At 31.4% G+C, this 20,241-nt stretch overlaps 1 protein-coding gene across 1 annotated transcript; it reads left to right on the top strand.

Moving 5' to 3' along the window:
* Positions 1-1,264: 1,264 nt before the first annotated feature.
* LOC139487471 (glutamate receptor-like) lies at positions 1,265-14,776 on the top strand. The gene is made up of 13 exons (XM_071272286.1): positions 1,265-1,469; positions 1,745-1,909; positions 3,417-3,668; positions 5,277-5,455; positions 5,846-6,013; positions 6,939-7,097; positions 7,569-7,751; positions 8,107-8,210; positions 9,540-9,630; positions 10,213-10,540; positions 11,602-11,819; positions 12,590-12,840; positions 14,145-14,776. The coding sequence occupies exons 1-13, from the start codon at positions 1,388-1,390 to the stop codon at positions 14,455-14,457; spliced, it is 2,493 nt and encodes an 830-aa protein (XP_071128387.1). The 5' UTR covers positions 1,265-1,387; the 3' UTR covers positions 14,458-14,776.
* The last annotated feature ends 5,465 nt before the right edge of the window (positions 14,777-20,241 follow it).

Genomic DNA, 20,241 nt, shown 5'->3' with positions numbered 1-20,241 from the left:
GAATTATTTAGTGAAAGAACGTCATCTATATAGCGGAAAGTAGCTTGTTCAAATGAAAATGAAACAGCGCAAATTAATCATCTTAAAGTCTCCTTTTGCTTCATTCACTGTGTTATCATACATTTCATTCTAAAGTTTTATTGATGAAATATGACATTGTATAGTACATCTATTTCATATTCAGGATGCCTCACAGATCTAATTAAACAATTTTAAACTGAAGCAAGGGTCCACCAGGATGGTCAAAACTTATATTTACCAAAGTCATAAACAATTCGTTAAGTTTTATCTAAATACAAACCAGGTTTAGGATTCGTAATTATCTCCGCAAAGAAAATAGAGAGTATTAGATTGCAAGTAAAGGGATGATATTTGAAGAAAGATTATATAATTTGATCAAAGTTACATTTGTAATTATTAAGATTGGTTTACCTGAAAATAATTTACTGTTTCCTGGGGATTATTTATACAGTTAAATGTTTTCCAATTTAATTCTCATTCAACATGCAAGTAATAATTGGTTTCTGTTAATGTTTTCAAACAGACAATTTGTCCTCAAATTTGAGAAGAAAAATCATTATCAATTTAGTTGGCACTTATTAATATTAGTATTGGAAGTAAAACAAAAGAATCTAGGAATGACAAAAATGGATATCGTACAACTACTGACTGCAAATGAAGCGCATAAACTTAATTTTAAATTCGTTGTCAACATTGTGTAAAATTCAATTAAAATGAAGATAACGAGATTTGGTAGGACCAAATTTTAAATTAAATGGGTGTGAATAATCATATACAACTGTACGGCATTCGACAATGGGAAAAACCTATACCGTGAAGTAAAATGGAAAATAGAAAAGGGGTGTGAATAAAAAAAAAAACAATCCGACCAAACCGTTACTGGTCAAAGGACGGTCTCCAATACAGAGCCTATGCTCACACCTAACATTAAGCTTAAAAAGGCACCAAAATTACTAGTGAAAACTATTCAAACGGGAAAACCAATGGTCAAACAAGAAATGAGAAACATCAACATACGACAACTACTGAAAATCATGTTCTGCAATTACATCTTTAAACTGTAGAGAATAATTTCATTATAGAAAACAACTTTCTAAATATCTGGTTTAACAAAATGAAAAATATTATGTTAGATAGATACTTAAAAATTTTTGAAGTTAATCAAAGCAAAGAACCAAATCGAATATACGGACTTTTATCCCCTAATTCGAAATCCGATTAAGAGAACTTAACCAGCTAAGATGGAATTCAAAAGGAAACGAATTGCATAACAAGGTCGTTTTAGGCTGCAAACATGCAATTCCAACATTTGATTACTCTATTGATAATTTAAAAGTGTACGACTGTTAGTTGTCTTTTATTCATCATGCTGTCGAGTATTGGTTGTGTTGCTCTGGTTCTATTACAAATTGTATACAAGGTGGATCTTTTACCTACTTTTAAAATAGGTAAGACTTTCATATTCTCTCACATGCATAACACATGTATAACGTTTAATCTAAATTACATTTCAAGTATTAATCCTTTCTTAAAGGTTCTTACGAATCTCCTCAACGATTTTGATATTGTATAATAAGGAATCAACCTTTTTAGACAATAAATTAAAATGTCTTCAAACTGTTCACCTTTAATTAAATTATAGTTATTATTGTACACAAGCTTGTCGTTGTATACCTTACGTTCTGTGTTTCTAACACCCGTTTATTACATTAAATATTTTCAGCCACCCTTATCCAAGATGGTGCGTGTCCTGCAATTTCGCCAGAAGCTTTGCATAGTGATGAAGTATGGCCTTGTTTATTTTCCGAGGCTTTGACTAACGATGCTGTCAAGTTGGAAGTTATGAATGCCACATTTAGTGATGGTACAATGGAGTTAACCAGAAAAGGTACATGAATAATTTGAACAAAAACATCCACCGCATAATTAATGCTTGTAATTGTATAAATAATGTTTAAATATACTGTGTATTCCTAGTCCAATATAACGTTTTGCCTGATATTTCGTTTAAAGCTTTAACAAATAATGAAGTAGGGCGTACTTTATTCCGAGGCTTCGACCAATAATGAATATTAATGTTACTGGTGGGCTTTTTGGTTAACTTTTGGTATATTCAAATATACTTCTTAAAAAGAATGTTCCACTTTTTTAATAAACAAAAAATAATCCGACATTGCTAAAGTAAAAACACAAAAATACTGAACTCTGAGGAAAATTCAAAAAGGAAAGTCCCAAAGTTTATTGCAAGCGAATGTCAATATAATTCATGGCAATTTAAACTTTGAAACAAAATACTTTTAATATTTGATATTTTTCAAATGTAACTAAAATTTTAATTAGGGTGCTCAATTAAAGTTTATATTAATAAGATCGATAATTCAACGCCTGCATTGGAAATTTTATTGTCGTTCAGAGTGATATAAGTATAAGAAAATCAGTTAGGACATGTAAGCGGACCGAATCACCATCTACCAAGACAGATAAAAGTATGTAGATTCGGATACAATATTTTGTTTTAGTCTCACTACAATGTACTTGCAATTAAGAATTGAATGCTTCTTTTTGTAACTTCATTGGGGTGTAAAAGCGTTGACCGAAGTACATTCTAAAAATTTGCGCACGGTCAACGCATTTACAACCCTAAAGTATTATAATGAAACATACATCTGATGTAATTATTACAAAAATATACAGTACCCACAATGTAATACAGACAACCTACAATTTCAAAATACAAAAACCATTCAATTAAGAATTATGCAAAATAAATTCTATATAGAACTGTTTGAATATATACGACTGTTAATATAATTTCATTTTAAGAATATAAAAGGTATTTATTATTTAAAATATTAAAGCAGGTTTCGGCAACCAATCAAAAAATTTACATTTTGAAATAAATACACAAATTTAATATCCTCAGACAAATCATTTAAATCAACATTATACTTCATAGCTTCACTATAGAAACAAAAACGCAAATCTGCATATTAAGGGCATGTTATTATGACATGTTAATATGACATGTTTTTGTCTTCTATTTTATAATCACACATACAACAGATGCTATCGTCTAAATTTTTATTCTTATACGTCCCTGTTTCAATTCTCAACGAAGTTACTCCATGTCTAAATTTTCCAAATGTACTTCTAAATGCATACGACAAGTTTTTAAACTTCCATAACTGTCTTCCATAAACAAGTCCGATTTTTTTTTACCAATATTCTATTTTGCCAGTTTTCTTATGTAAAAATGAAGTAAAATCTCTTCTATCTGTGTAATCTTTTGTTCATACAAAACATCAATATGTATGTCACCATTTATTTCTAAAATAAATGTAATTTGGTGAGATCTGTTAAATGTATCGTACTTTTCTCATATACATGTATTATAGTCTGTAAGCTGGTGGAAGAGGATGTTCATGGCTTCATCCTATCTGTTGACTGTAAAACAGCCATTGTATTAGACAAACAGATGATCCTTCGTTCTATCCCAAGTCTTGTAGTGATTCGTGGATTTTGTCACGTGACTAGTACCAGTATGATACAGCTCCGGCAAGACTGTAGTTACAGTAATACATTGTTAGCTGACATTGCTATGAATAGGCAGTGGCGCAATATACTTCTTTATCATGACTATACTTTCAGTAAGTTACAATAAAATTATTTACGAGACCGAGACCTCAATGCAATCACGCACATGGTAATCTACCAACAAATATTATTCAAAAAATCAAGGTTATATATCATTATTTATAAGCTATTGGAATTCTGAGGTTTTAATAACAAAAAGTAAACAGGAAAAATAATGTTTATCTTGTTGTTGTCTTGCTTGTAGTTAACCTATCATCTCATGAATACAGTACTGTATTACTGTAAAAACGGGGATTTTTTGTTGCTTACCCACATTTAACCATTCATTTATTTTGTATTTGTCATTCATGGAATATTATTCGCGTTAGATGGTTATAGGTTTTTTTTAATTTCCAGAAAATTACTCAATTTCCTGTTAATGAGAGTTTGTATTCATTAATTTCTCCGATGTATCCAAGCTTGTTAATGAAGACAAAGTTAGCCCCATGTGGGGATACTTTGATTAATATTTAAGCAATCGATAGGAAATGTAAAATGACATCATTATTAAAATTGATATCAAACTTTTTTGTGAATTTTGTTAAGGTACCTTGACTTAAATTATATTAATTTGAATTATGAAACGTTAACACCAATGACGTAATATATCAATCAAATCGGCTAAATTCTTTTTTTATTCTCCATATATCATTATTCTCGAAATGTCAAGGAGTTAGAGAGACAATCTAAACATGACGTATAAAAATTGCAATAGCTTTTCAATACAAAGGAATAATGTATAATAAACTCACCAAGCAAACTTACCTTATATTTAGGTACGCCCGACACATTTGTCGTTTCCATATCAATAAGTAAGTAAAATCAAATACGAAGTTGAACATTTCAGAAAAAGATTGCTAAATGCAGATGAGGTAAAGGAATAAAAAATAAGTACCAATAATTAACAGTTCCAGCTTATATATAGATTAGTATAAAGTATATAAACTGTACACCGTTAGCCCTGATATTCAGTTTATTTGTAGTACTACAGCAGAGGACTAAGTTATGGATTATCTTTTATACCGCCTTGGTGTTTTCTCTATCTCGGTTGAGGACCAAATGTTTTCCTTTACGCATGCGTTCTATAACACCACTCAGATTAATATACATTTTTATGACAGAAGATCCCGAATCTTCTTACCTTTAAGTGATTTCTTTGAAAAGACGAATTGATATCGTCTTATTTTTATTTTTTTATACGCTGCAAAAACATTCTCTCCTTATTTAAATCAAGTATCGACAAAAAGATGGTCCGTAACAATCTAAATTGCCAGAAAAGGCAAACTATGGAGTTTCTTTATCATTATGCTTCACTTATGTTTTCTTAATGCTCCCGGGGACAAAATCTGTGAAAACTTTTTCCAGAAGATAATACATCGTAAGCTTATTAATTTTTAAATCTATGAAGAGATACGAATCAAGGTGAGAAAACACAAACTCGAATGAACTGGAAAGGTATGTACATCGACATTGTTTTATGTATCTCTTGCTATGTATGCAGAACTATACTTCTTACATAAAATAAAATTAAGCAAAATATCACGAGAGCAAATAATCCTTGCTTTCATTCGCATTTTTAAATTGTATTTATGGAATTATAGGAGTATTCTATTGTTTTTTAGATTCCGCATGCATCACAGATCTTATAAGACAATTGTCTTTGAAGCCAGTGTCGACCAGAATGGTAAAAACTACAAATTACCAAGGTGCTGAACAGTACATAAAGTTTGTATCTAAATATAAACCAGATGGAATATTTGTGATTACCTCTAGAGAGAAGCTAAAAAGGATCTTATTTCAGGTAACATAAGACTTTATGTCATTGAATATTGATTCAATAATCTAAGAAAACACATAATTTCCGTAAACTAAAGAGTACAAAACACCGATTGTTATTCTTTTTCACATCTAAAGAAGATCTGTCATTTGAGTGAATATGTTATCATTTGTGACTTTCTGTTGTTATCTTATATCTGACATCTCCTTACACATATTTTTTATTTCTGTATTCCTTTTTTTCCTTTGTTTAATTCTTAACTTTCATTTTTCATAGTAACGAGTATTTGAAAGGTTTCAACTTAAATGAAGAAATATGACAAATGTTGAAAACGCTTGCATTTTTTTGTGATCTAATAACAATTTTTATATAACGAGTTGAAAATATTCTTTTTTTTTTTATTTTACATTGTAGGCTAAAACAGAAGAAGTCTTACATTTTCCTTGGATACTACTATCAGAAGATCAACGAATAGTTGATCTTAACGGTAGTGAGTATAGCGATGGTAAAATCATATCACTTAAACAACAATCAACAGGACCCGATTTCGAAATATGTGAACATGACTATCTTCCAGCAATGGTAACTATTAACCTTTCAAATATATGATATACATGTTTGGATGATGAATTGTCTCATTGGCACTCACACACACCACATCTTCTTATATCTATATAATCAATTTTTCGTAAAATATGATTTCTTATTAGTTATGAAAGGTATCAAGCTTACAAACTTTGCCTACTTAAATGTTTACAGTGCTTGGTTAATATATGTATGCCATTGAACGCATTATGCATCAAAATTTAAAAAAAAACTGGAATGATTGAACCAATATACATTCTATTATAGAATATTTCGCGACCATGTTGTTTAATTAACACGTTGGTTTTTTTTTCGGTTGTCCTTACACCTACCAAATGTTCAAAAGCAATATACATGTATGAAAGAAAAATCTGCTAACACTAGCATATTTCAGAATATGAGAAATAACGGCAATAATTAATGATATGATTTATGAAAAAAAGCAAAATTCAGTAGAACAGAAAAAAAAAACTGCAAGGAAAATTCAAAATTGAAAGTCCCTTATCAAATGGCCAAATCAAAAAATGAATCACAATAAACAAATTCAAAAAACAAAACTGTTATATTCCTACCTTAGTTCAAGCATTTACGTCTGTAAAAAATATTGAGTTACAAAGAATAATATAATGGCTATAGATATTGTAACAATATGCGCTCATACCTATCACAAACCAAATACAAAAAATTATAATGCAACATACTATTTCAATGAAACATTCATCAAATCAAGTTAGAAAAGGAGAATAATTATTGATGAATTTCCATTCGCAATTTCGTGGTTTGCTTTTTTCTTTTAATTGTCGCATTTCAATTGTGTTGCGAGATTTGGATATCGATTAACTAATCTCGTCTATATATAAAAAGTTCTTGAATAATTTCATTTATTCTCAGTGATATTTCTTTCATTAACGTTATATTTAAGGAATTTACTAACCATCTAGCAGATGCAAAATTAAAGATGTTGGACATATTTTCCACCATAGTTACACAGCACAATATAACGTCATTAGAGCCCCTCTCTTGCTCTAACCATAAACGCACCTCCATGTTCAATCGGACTGTAGTCATGAAGACAGCAAAGGTAGATATCACTAATATATTTAATTTTTTATTGTGTTATATATTTGAAATTCTAGTACATCAGAAGTATATAATAAAACTTTGAAACTTGTTTATTTGGTTTATTCGACATTCTTTCCTAACTAATACTTTTATAGTTCTCATAACGAAAATACCAACTCAAAAAAGAATGCCAATATCAAAAGTTATCCATCAACAAAAAGGTGGCAAATATCTGTCATATGCCTGACTTGGTATATTTATTTATGAAGAAAATGGTGGATTATGCTGGATTATATTATTAGCTCACTAAACCACTCATTTGTATAAAAGTTGTGCATGGTTCCGTTCTATTGACAAAATTAAATGAGAATTGAGAATTCTTTGATCTTTTGAACTGGACAGATATCGTTGTTTTAGAAAATATTCGATTGCTGAAAAAAAACATGTACACACATCTGTATAGCTGACCATGTGTTTGTTTATTTCTTAGGAGGTTGGTCATATCACAGAAAGTAAATATCAAATCTGCAGCGTTGAAAATGGTTTGATAAATAAATGGAAACACATGGGTAGTTGGTCAGAAAAGACAGGAATATCTCTGAAGCAATTTAAACTCTTTGCAAATGATTTCCTAGACTTTAGGAATGCCACATTAAAGGTGGCAGCAGTTCCGGTAAGTTTTAGTAAAGAAAAAAAATTGATCCACATACCACTCCATATGAAATTATACATTGTGATGAATTTTATTTTTTGTCGTTGATTTCGCCATCTGATTTTTAATTTGGCGCAAAACATTTAACATCAAAGTTCTCAAGATGTTTATATAGTTTGCACGTATATGTTCGATCCAAATGTATAATTCCCTTTTAGTTTCCCGTCATTTAGTACTCTATGAATACTATGTTCTGAAACAAATTATTGCCAAATTTGACTTATGTTTGAGCTTCCTGCGGGTCTCTGTTATCTATTAATAAATATTCGGGCTACTATCTGAAGCGTGCATGTGTTTTTTATATTTTTTCATGAAGCTGGATCCAATGGTTTTCTTCAATACAGATGAAAATAACAAGACAACCTACACTGGACTTTGTATTGACATTCTTGATCAACTGGCCCTCAAACTGAACTTTAAGTAAGAATCGTTTTATCAGTAGCACGTGACGTAATTGTTAATTTCTGATTATTGAACAGCGGTATACTACATTTGCTTTTGTTTATAGAAATTTTTTTTTAAATCTTTCATTTTGGATTTAAATTGGTATCAAACTACTTTCACAATTCTAGTTGTGATGTAAATGTTCAAATGAAAAAAGAAGGTAAAAATTTCTTTTTTTCTTCTTCTTAAATTGATACTAAAACAAAATAAACTTACAGTCCAAACAGAAAGAGGAAAAAAAAACTGTAAATACGAAAAAAAAATTCAAATGATCTTTTTATATCAATTTATTTATTTTAACAGAAACGCTGTTTCAAGCACCAAATACAAAATAAATTGTATCAATGAAATCTTCCTTTTTCTGTTAATATAACATGTTAATTTGTATATTCCAAGCGACCCATTAAATATATGTGGAGTAATTTTATTGCCACGACAACTAAGCAAATAGGTGCGAACACTCCTTGTTCGTTACACTGGAAAGCATAACGTTATGCACAAAACAGCAATATGACGGATTTAGCCATTGTATGTAATATACTACTGCCCTTCTTTTTTTATCACATATATAATAAACAAATCAAATTCAAAAACATCAGATAATGAACTTTTAATTTTCGCTAGTGAAAATGTCACATAATTCAAACAAAAACAAAACAACTGCCCGATTTATCAAGATATCATACGGTAAAAAATTAAAAAAAAATGTAGACAGCAACCAGAGAAATTCACTGCATAATATTTTCCTGACCTGGTGCTGAACACATCTGTAGTTCATCTCTGCAGCTTAATGACTAGAGTAAACGTTTGATCGCTACTTTTATTTAAGACAATATGGTGCTGATTTGGGATATTTGGTAGTTGCAACTTTTGTTTACTCATTGGCAATTAGCAATACCTGATTTAATACCTGACTTTGTATACTAAACAAATTAAAGAGGGTGTTAATTTACTTGACTGTGATCAAACCTCAAACATTGTGTAGAGACACCTAAATTTCTATAAATATGTTGTTGTTATGTATGGTTGTTTACTTAAACGCACCTTCTTTTTATTTCCTCCAATGTATGTTGCATTTGTCGGATAATGATCGATTCCAGTTGGTATATGTTCGACCATGTTAATTAAATATTTCAATTGCAATAGTTTCTGCTCTGTTAAATACAAGCAAACTCATAGTCAGAATCATAATATGAAATATTTACACGACTTGTGCCACATATGGAGCAGGATCTGCTTACCGATCTAAAGCACCCGCGAAGTTTAACATTTATGATTACAAGTACTTTTGTCTTTTATCATGAGTTATGAGATTGTGACTCCTGCTGACAATGCCTATGGTAGTTTAGAAGACGACGGTACATGGAATGGTATGGTTGGTATGGTTATGCGTAAGGTGAGTTAACTGAGTTGATTCTTTACATCTCTTCAGATCAATATTTATCTAATGTGCAACTACAATTTGAACGGAATGAGTAAGCTCCAATAATTGAAATAATAGCATTCAAAAACATACTAAATTTAAGGTACATAAAAATTCAAATACAATTTGATATTAATAATTAATAACCAACACCCCTTTTTGTGTCATTTTAATCATGCCACCATATCCGATATCGTTCCAAAATAAGTAACGCGATTCCGTTTGTTTTGTAAGCTTGATTATCTTCATTGTGTGTTTTAAACACCGGTTAACTATTGTTACCTCATTCTGTACTATAGAGACCAACAATTACGAAAGTTAAATGTGTATAACTATAAAAAAAAAAAGGGAGGTCAGACGTGTCGATAGAGTAAATCCTTCCACAAAATCTAGTCGATTAAAATTTCATGTTCAGTCATTCGTGTTCAAACTTGAACTAAAATTAAAAAAATTAACTCTTGTGTTTATTTCTTACTAAATACATTGTCCAACGGTTAGACTTCAACCTTTATCAAAGATTTATTTTACTGCTAGAATTTCTGATATATTCTGCAGGAAGCGGATTTTGCAGCTGGTCCATTTACAATAACCGCCGCTAGGGAATCAGTGATCGACTTCACAAAAACCTACATGGAAGAAGGTGTGGGTATTCTTACACTGAGGCCGCAGGTAGAGGCTAATAAAGAGTACAAAATGTTCAAACCATTGTCTATTACTGTGTGGATTCTGATTGGTGTAGCTATAATTGTAGTGGGCGTGGTTATGTTTATAGTAAACAGATACAGTCCTTGTTCTAATGAGTTAGAAGAACATCAACACTATCTAGAGACAGAACACTTGTCTAGTTCAATGTGGCTTATCTATGGAGCTTTTGTTGAACAGGGTAATACATTTTTTGAAATTAGATTAAAATTCATGATTGACGGAATTTCATATACTTTCACATTCTCATCATGTCAGATAAACTATAAGTATGAGTTTGTTCAGGAGTAAGATTGACTATAAAGGAAACGGTAGCATAAGAAGCTTTGTAGTTTCTCTATTCAGCTAGCTAAAAAATATTCAACCGCTGTATGCCATCTTATACAATACCTGTTCAATATAAACATACAATCAAGCTTTTAACTGAAGGACAAAATTAGTCAATTAAAATCATTTTCAAACCGAAAATAAATGTTTTATCGAGCAGCACTTACACACCCTCAATTTGGAAGAGTAGCTAGAATTTTTATTCTGTGTGGCATCGGTCCTGGTTCTGTCGAGTTGGTTGATAATTTTCAAGACAGTTGAAAGTTTAAAACGTAAACATTCAAATTGAAATAAATATATCTAATGTATTGAAATTCAATACACGATGGTACGATGATATTAAGAATCTTTTTTAAATTTTTTTTTGGATTCGAGCGTCACTGATGAGTCTTTTGTAGACGAAATGCGCGTCTGGTGTAAATACAAAATTTAATCCTGGTATGTATGATGGTTTCATTTACATCAATTCATTTAGAACACATTACTGCAAAGGTTGTTTTCTTTAGTTCAAGTTCAAGTTCAATAAAAAAGATTCGCGCGACTAAATTTAAGGATATTGCCAATGAGAGAACAGTTAATCAAACATCAAATGATGCAGATGTAAACAAAATCATATCATATTTTAATGTAATTCCCCCTCCCCTACAACAAAATAACAAAATGTAAAAACAATATGAAAACAATATCACCAGGATATAAAACAAAACAAAAAATCAAACAGGATAAAGATAGAACGTCCATATTTTTTGTAAATGTATCGCAACATAAGGCCGTCCTTTAAATGTTCTTCCTGTCATTTTAAATTTGTATGATTTATATCATTGCATTTTTACCTTTACAATTATCTCAGGAGGTGCATGATGTTGATCATTGCCGTGCATGATTATGTTCAGTAACCTGTGGATCTTTTTCCAGGAGGAGACGCTCAGCCTAGGTCCTTGTCAGGCAGAGTTATGTTAAGTTTCTGGTGGATATTTACTATTTTGATGGCAGCCACATATACAGCAAATCTTGCTGCCTATCTGACTGTGACTATAATAGATTCACCAATCAACAGTCTAGAGGAACTGGCTAGACATGAAAACATTCGACCATTGATATTTACTGGCGCGAATCTTCATACTTTGTTTCAGGTAGTCATACAAGGTTTATAACAACATTTGACAATTGATATTCAATGGAGCGAATCTTCTTACTTTGTTTCAGGTAGCCATACAAGGTTTAATAGTCAAGGATAACAAATGATTCGTTTTATGTTGTCTAGAGAATTCTTCAAGAACCAACATCCATGTGAAACAAAAACATTATAAAAGAACTATATTAGTCAGACACAAAAAATAAAGGCAACATTAGCCTACTGGTGGTAAAAAGAAAGGCAAAAGATACAAGAGAAACAATCAAACTTATATGTCGAAAATGTACTCACATCGTCTTGATTAGAAAAGAAAAAATCAGACAAACATAAAAACATAAAAACTAAGTAACCTATCATACCAAAAATATAGGTTGATTTTAGTTGCCCCAACAGAGTAAGCAGATCCCGTGTGGAACCGATCGTGATAAACGAGTAAGAACAACCCCTTTCAAATCTCATAACACGATAACGAGGATAAAAAAGAGATTGCAAGAAAAATGATGAGGAAATTGCTACAACCTCAAAAGAAGCGAAATCGTTTACATGTAATAAAAATCTTCATCAATAAAATCTTACAAAAATGCTTTTTAAAAGAAAGTCTTGCTTAAATGATAAGTATTTTGCTTTTGTTTTTTTGCGTATACATCTTCATGAAAACTTAGTTTAGAATAATTCACATACTACCAACCACAAAAAAGTATAACAAAAAAACAGAACTCCAATGCAAATTAAAAAACATCCTTTTTCAAGTTTTTTTTTTATTTGTAGACTGCGAAAACGTCAGTTTACAGACAAATATGGTCCAAAATGGATGACATGCCGAAAGCTAATCATTTAGAAACCATATTAAGCTATGTACGAACAAACGAGTATGCATTATTACTAGACCACTCTGTCCTTGAGTACATCATGCTCCAAGATTGTAAAACCTACGCCGTGGCTGACGAAACATTCAACAAAGCAGGATATGGATTTGTTCTACCAGAACATTCTAATTATTTGAATGCTTTTAACATAGCGTAAGTTTTTATATTTTCTATTCCATATATATTTCTATTGGATTTTCTGCGACTTTTCTGTACAACATAACGACTTTGTTAACCGTAATTTAAAAAAAATGACAACTTCAAAGCTACAAACAGAAAAACAATATAACACAAAAACACAACATAGAAAAATAAATACTAAGCAACAACCTCCCCCCCTCCCCAAAAAAAAACCAAACTGGGTTTATCTCAGGTACTCCGAATGGGTAAGCAGATCTCATTCAACACAAAACACCCGGTAATGTTCATCAAGTTATTTCAAACCCAAAATAGTCTAATTCGGTAGGTCACCAGGTTTTAAAATAAAATTACAAAAATACTTAACTCCGAGGAAATTTCTAAACGGAAAGTCCATAATCCAATGGCAAAAGCTCAACCACATCAAACGAGTGGATAACAACTGTCATATTCCTGACTTAGTACTGACATTTTCTTATATAGAAAATGGTGGATAAAACCTTCTTATATAGCTATCTAAACCTCTTACTTCTATGACAATCGCATCACATTCCATTATATTGACAACATTGTGTGATCATAACAAACAGAGACATTCAATACGTAAATATGTCAAAAATTGGTACAGCAATCAACATTGTGTAATAATCTTAATCACTATAAAAACGAATAATATGTAACAAAGAAGCCCTTTGAGGTATGTAGACAAAGCTGACTAGCAAATATGTAAGACAAGAATTCAAAAATTTACAATAGCACAATAACATAATGACGGAATGTATAAGTAAAATGTATAGAGACACGTCAAATGTTTCAAAGAAACACAAAAAACATTGTAACAAAGAAATACCTGTTCGACGTCAGAAAAAATGGCATTTGATTTCCATTTTTTTAATTTTATTTTAAAACGGACAATCTTTAGACTTTACGTTTTGTATTTCCCTCAGTATTTTTGTACTTTTACTTTTTTCTACCCTTCTTCTAATACACTTGCTCGTATGTAAAGTTGTTCTTAAATACAGTAAATAAAAAAAATATCGTATTTTTAAACTGTATATCTAAGAATCTTGAATTTAACAGTAATGTCCAAATCACCAAATTAAAATTCAAACGTAATATTTACAAAAGTCAATCACGTAAGAAATTATTTTCAACATGACTTGCCGATACATAGATGTACTGAGTATGACGGTTGCTATCCATTCATTTGATGTCTTTTGATTTTGCAATTTGAGTACGGACTTTCCATTTTGAATTCATCTCGGATTTCGGAAATTGGGTTATTTCATCTTTTTCCAATATAGAAACTTTTTTTTCAGGATTATGAAGATGACAGAAGCAGGACTTATACAAAAATGGCGAGAAATATGGTGGCCTAAATCGGAATCTGATAGCTGTTCAAGCACAGATAGGTCTGGATCTGCTCAGTCACTTGGATTGGATAGTTTATATGGCCTTTTCTATGTATACTTCGGTGTTGTCGGTATTGCAATTCTATCTTTCATCGTGGAATTACTCTGTAGTACCAAAACTTGTCGACAGTGCATGTCCGTTGCTTTAATTAAGTTCAGTTCGTTTAGGGGAAAAGTAGATGACAGAAGTCGAGCTAAGACTGCCAAAGAGGAAAGTTAAATCAGGAACTGGGAATTTTCGCAGTTATAACTGTGGTGTGATATAACTTTTAATTGTTGTTGAATCTTAAAAGTATATATCCGAAATCAAATATTTAAAAAATCGAAACCTGAATCAAACGAATGAGATATTAATTATTATTTCTTCGATTATTCATTATTCGAAAAGCAAAATTGCGGAATATCGTAGCAAATGATATTTATATATCCTACATATAAAGGTGCTGTTGTAATGTTTCTGCAAAAACTAACTTATTTTTCACGAACCCTTATTGTTACATTCTAGATGTAAGTCAAAATAAAAGAAAGAGTTAACAGAATAAGTGGTGTCATTTATTTCGAGTTTGATTGTTGAATGCGTATAATAGTAAATATCTTTGCATTATTTGGTGACATGGCATTATCTCTATAAAAGAGGGACGAAAGATACCAAAGGGACAGTCAAACTCATAATTCGAAAATAAACTGACAACATCATGGCCAAAAATGAAAAAGACAAACAGACAAACAATAGCACACACAACATAGACAAAAACTTAAATATAAGCAAGACGAACCCTATCAAAAAACTAGGGGTGATTCCAGGTGCTCCGGAAGGGTACGCAGATCCTGATCTACATATGGCACCCGTCGTGTTGCTTATGTTATAACAAATCCGGTAAAAATTCGGTAGGTCACATTAATGAAAGGTAAGGGATTGAAGTTACGACGTAAGGAACATATCCGATATCATTTGTGAAACGTTTATTCAATAACGGTCAACCAACTCGTAATGGCGTCCGTAAAATTTACGAAGGGAGGATTTCAACTTCACCAATTGGAACTCTTGGTTTAATAGCTTCCTTGTGAGCAGCAACCCTCTATCAGGAAAATCATGATAGGAAATACAAGCACGGGAATATCGTATCAATTGGGAGATATTCACCCCGTATGCAGGTGCTGCTGGAAGGTTGCTACTTAGAAATGGAATTTTCACAATTGGAAATCTGAAACCATCTCTTTTGTCGTAAAGTTCTGTTTTCAATCGACCCTCATTGTCAATTTCTAGATGTTAGTCAAGATTCGAGGCCGTCTTAACTGTATCTGTTGTATCCTTTATCTCTAGTTCGATGGGACAGATGCCTTCAACATAGTCACCAAATTTTGAATCATTAAGTGAAAGAACGTCATCTATATAGCGGAAAGTAGAGTTAAAGGATATTGCTTACTTCTTATCTTTCTTCCTCAAAAGTTCCTATATAAAGTATAAGATAATGCAACGTTGAAGTATAAAGCTAGCTTTCTATCCATTCTTCTTATGAAGCTCCAGCATGAAGACTGCCTCATACAAATGATAAAACAAGAACAAATGGACGTGAAACAAGTTAGTTAACGTTGAAATGTCGGTTTTTAATTGAAAACCGGATTAAAAATATATAACTTGTTTTAAAAGAGGGTTTGTATATGACTGAATGCTTAATTGTATTCGAAATGTTTATGGAAAATGTAAATAAACTCTTCATAAAACATTATGTTTAACAATTTCCTCAATGACTATGTTAGAATACTTAACAAATATTTCAAGCATATAATACAGACACTTTAACCTTCATTGTTTGATAGGATTTGACAAATTTCAAAAATTGACCCTATGAGCGAGTAGATACAGTTGAAGTTCATCTTACATTTTTAAAACATAGACGACAATTTAAAAACACTACCATTCAGAACTTAAGTTAAGAAAAGGACAAGTTTTTTGGGGGTGTTGTTTTTATCTTTTAAGTTATTTAGTTACGAGCAAAGCTCAATTTAAGTGGTCGATTAGAAGCTGAGACTACCAAAGCCTCAGATTATAGTTACATTGTAGGTCGATTATGATTTTGAGACTATTATACCACTTTATTATTCAAAGTTGTATTGGTTATGACAAATATTTTTTGACGATGAAAACTTACTCTGCTTGCAAACTTAAAAAAAAACTAGTTCTCTTTACACACGGTAACATACTTAAACGTTTTTAAATTTTTTATAGTGTTTATGATGTGAAAAGATGCAAATTGACTTAAATTGTTCTTTTTAGTGTTCTCGTGCAACAGTTTTATTATGAGAAACGGGTTTTTTTCCCAATTAAATAAATATCTTGAGTTACCTTCCCTGGCCCATTGATTTGACGAAGTAGATTACTCCTGGATTACCGGGTTTTTTTTTAATTCACATTTTTTAATTGTTATTTTTTAATCTCGTTAACCGATTGAGAAGACAAATCAAGGTTACATACACATTATGAATAATCGCTATAATTTTAACCTCACAGTTATAAAAAAAATCTTTGTTTGTCTTGCTTTTTAGACATATATTGGTAAAGTTATATCTATTTATAGATATTTAAAAATAAGGACAGAATAACACAAACATTAATATGGTTAGTTTGACTGTTTATAGTTACGAATACCTTTTTAAGTCGCAAATAGAAAAGTAATGATTTTATGGTGATTGGGGAAAAGATAAAGCATAATTCGCCTTGTCGACTACTTTTTAATAGTGGTGTTATTAGTTTATTTTTGACTTATAAGTTTGAATGTTCCTCGTATCTTTCGTTCTCGTTTATAGCAATGATAGCTAAACGATGTTTGAATCTGGGAAATCGATTAAGAAGAAACAAATCATTGTAACAAACAAAACAGGGGAAATCGTTATTATGCAAAAGGAAAGTGACAGTAGTTTAACCAAAACGAATGTTCTGCTTGAAAAAATCAAGTCAAGGTTGACTTTCTATTATTCGACTTTTCTTTGTTTGTTCGGCTACCTTTTTGTGAACAGTTTGATGTTTGTGGTTGATTGTGTTTGTTGTATTGTCAAATGGTTTTTGGTTATTTTATCTAGTACTTATATCTTTTGTATGCATACCTGAAGTAAAAGAATACTTGAAGATCCCTTACCGCAATCAAATAGAATATGTTGATTAAGAATACATGTTTTCTGACTATCAAATGTCAGAAAATTATATCATTGAAGACATGAGCAAAATCATTTTAGTATTTATGACTTTTGACATTGCAAGTTGGTCACAGACGATAGATAAAAATCCTTGCAGATAACATTTTTTATTCAGTCATATAAAATAGTAAAAGTTTCCATACAATAATACCAATATATTTTTTTCTTAAACGTCTCGATATGTATGATAAATTTTACTTAATACATATTTTGTATCCCAAAGCTAAGGGATAGACATGAATTACAGGTACAAGTTACATTTCATTCACCAACCATCTTTGATTCTCCTATTCTGTGATTACAACTATACGTCCATATTGATTATTTTTAATAACACAGGATAGAATAATCAAGAAACAATTGTAAATTCGACTAGGTTTTTTTTTAATATAACTAAACAATATTTCTAAGTTTAATAAACTATATTGTGTTTGCCTCACACCGATTTTTTTTCCCAAAGATTAATTAGAAAGGAGAACGTGTTAGAGAGACAATAATTCTACCAAAAAGCAAATAATAAACACTTGAAGGCCACCAATGGGTCTTCAACATAGTGAGAAAATCCCACACCCTGAGGCAGGCATCAGCTGACCCCTAAGAAACAATGTCTATTCGTTCAGTGTAAATAGACGGCATACTAAACTTCAAAACATATAATTGAACTAAAATTTAAAATGAACACAAGACTAACAAAGGCCAGAGGCTCCTAACTTGGGACAAGCACACACGTTAGGGAGGGGGTTACACAATTTTTTTAGAGACCAAACCCTTCCCCTTTACATCCAACCAATTTATATCAGACATACATAGCAATATGCTCAGTAAAGCTCAGTTAAAAAGAAATCCGGGTCCGATGTCTTGATAGGTATCAAAAGAAAGAACGACAAATGACAATGAAACATGAATTAACAAAAGACAACTAGCAGCTACTGACAAGCCGGTCCAATCCCAAATCAAACTGATTGAAATAGTATATCTCTTCATTATTTAAATATATGCATATTCCTCCCGTAAGTGGTTTAGTATCCTACCACCATAAAATGTTTGAGAAGAACATAACCCTTATGCCATTTACTGGTTTTATAATAAATGTGTTGTTTTTCCGAAACAAAGACCCTATGAGTGAATCAATGTTAATACCACACAAGAAGTAGTTGTAACCGGATGCTGTGACGAAGTCTCTCAAACATAGCTCCTATATTTCGCCATTCTCATGGTTCCATATTCGTTTGATTTATTAAATTGTCCCATACAAAATTACATATTGTTTAGGGGTGGGGATCTTGATCGTTAACAATTTATCAAACTTAAGTGACCCTCATGGACTTCGCCTGTATTTCATTTGATTTTTTTTTTATCTCATTCAAGAATATATATGGTTTAGGGTGGGGTTCCTGACCGTTTACATTTGTCAATAATGAGGGAGGAATAACCCCCATGGACTTCCCTTTTATCTCATTTGATTTGTTTTATTGTCCAATACAAGAACGTATATGGTTTAGGGTGGAGATCTCAACTATTTAAAAGTTTTTCAAACATGAGGGGGTTGGGTGACCCCCATTGGCTCTCTCTACATTTCAATTAATGTGTTTTATTGTTCCATACAAGAATATAAATGGTTTATGGTTGGGGATATTGATCGTTTACATGTCTTTAAACAAGAGATGTGGAAGTGACCTCTCAGGGACTTCGCATTTATTTTATTTTATTTGTTTTAATGTCCCATACAAGAATATATATTGTTTAGATGTGGGGATCTCGACCGTTTACAAGATAATAGCACATTCTCAAATTGGACGGAGCGTGGCCTCCAGGGACTTCCCTTTTATTTTATTCGTTTTATTGTCCCATACAAGAATATATATAATTAAGGGATAAGATCTCGACCGTTTAAAAGATACTCAGCATATATTTCATATAATTTGTTTTATTGTCCTGTAATCATTTCCGAAAAACTTGGTGCCTCTATCACTTACACTTTTCAAGTTATAGTCATTTGAAAATGTAAAAAAAATAAAATCCCATAGTTAACCCCTCCCTTCTTTCGCCCCCCCCCAAAAAAAAAATACCCCTTAATAGACCCCAGTGCACAAACGAAAGATTGATAGCTCCCGTAGACATATGAGTCTAAAGTTTTAGGAAATCCTAAGTAAATCTAACAAAAGGTTTAGAGAACCGCAGCGGACAAGTTCATTTTTAAAGAAGAAGAAGAAGAAGAAGAAGAAGAAGAAGAAGAAGAAGAAGAAGAAGAAGAAGAAGAAGAAGAAGAAGAAGAAGAAGAAGAAGAAGAAGAAGAAGAAGAAGAAGAAGAAGAAGAAGAAGAAGAAGAAAATATAATAAGAACTGAGCAAAATCTTTGTTTAAGAGACATAAAGATGCCATCTTTAATGACCAGCAACTGCTACGTAACGTCTGAATAGGTCTGTTTGAGGGTTTTGTTACCTTTATAGCTGAATGCCGACATGTGTGTGCTTTAAAGATAACAGTAATTGTATGTTCGATCTAAGAGGTATAAATTAAAAATAAATCATGACACGTTGAAATTATACCACCGAAAACCTTATATTACAAAGAATGCTACCCTTGGTTGGTTTTGAAAAATATTTGAATCAACTATATCTATCATGATTGGTATATGTTACGAGTAGTTCAAAGAAATCATATACTGAACAGTATATAAAAGTGTCCTAAAAGCGTTGAAAATATAGACTAGGTCCGGTAAGGGCCGATTTTGGCTCCAAATTTCAGGTTCATCTAACTAAAGATTTTGAACACTTTTTAAACACTTAAGTGTCTATTTCAGTTGATT

Source organism: Mytilus edulis, chromosome 9, assembly GCF_963676685.1.
Source record: "Mytilus edulis chromosome 9, xbMytEdul2.2, whole genome shotgun sequence".
NCBI classification, from domain to species: domain Eukaryota; kingdom Metazoa; phylum Mollusca; class Bivalvia; order Mytilida; family Mytilidae; genus Mytilus; species Mytilus edulis.
The sequence above is the reverse complement of the archived record's forward strand: the minus strand, read 5'-3'. Positions and strand labels throughout refer to the sequence as shown.

Bases quoted from the DNA above. Each gene is read 5' to 3' on its own strand.
- LOC139487471 (XM_071272286.1), top strand. From the start codon at position 1,388: ATGCTGTCGAGTATTGGTTGTGTTGCTCTGGTTCTATTACAAATTGTA. The intron at 5,456-5,845 runs GTAACATAAGAC...TTTACATTGTAG, and splicing joins TAAAAAGGATCTTATTTCAG to GCTAAAACAGAAGAAGTCTT. The intron at 10,541-11,601 runs GTAATACATTTT...ATCTTTTTCCAG, and splicing joins TGGAGCTTTTGTTGAACAGG to GAGGAGACGCTCAGCCTAGG.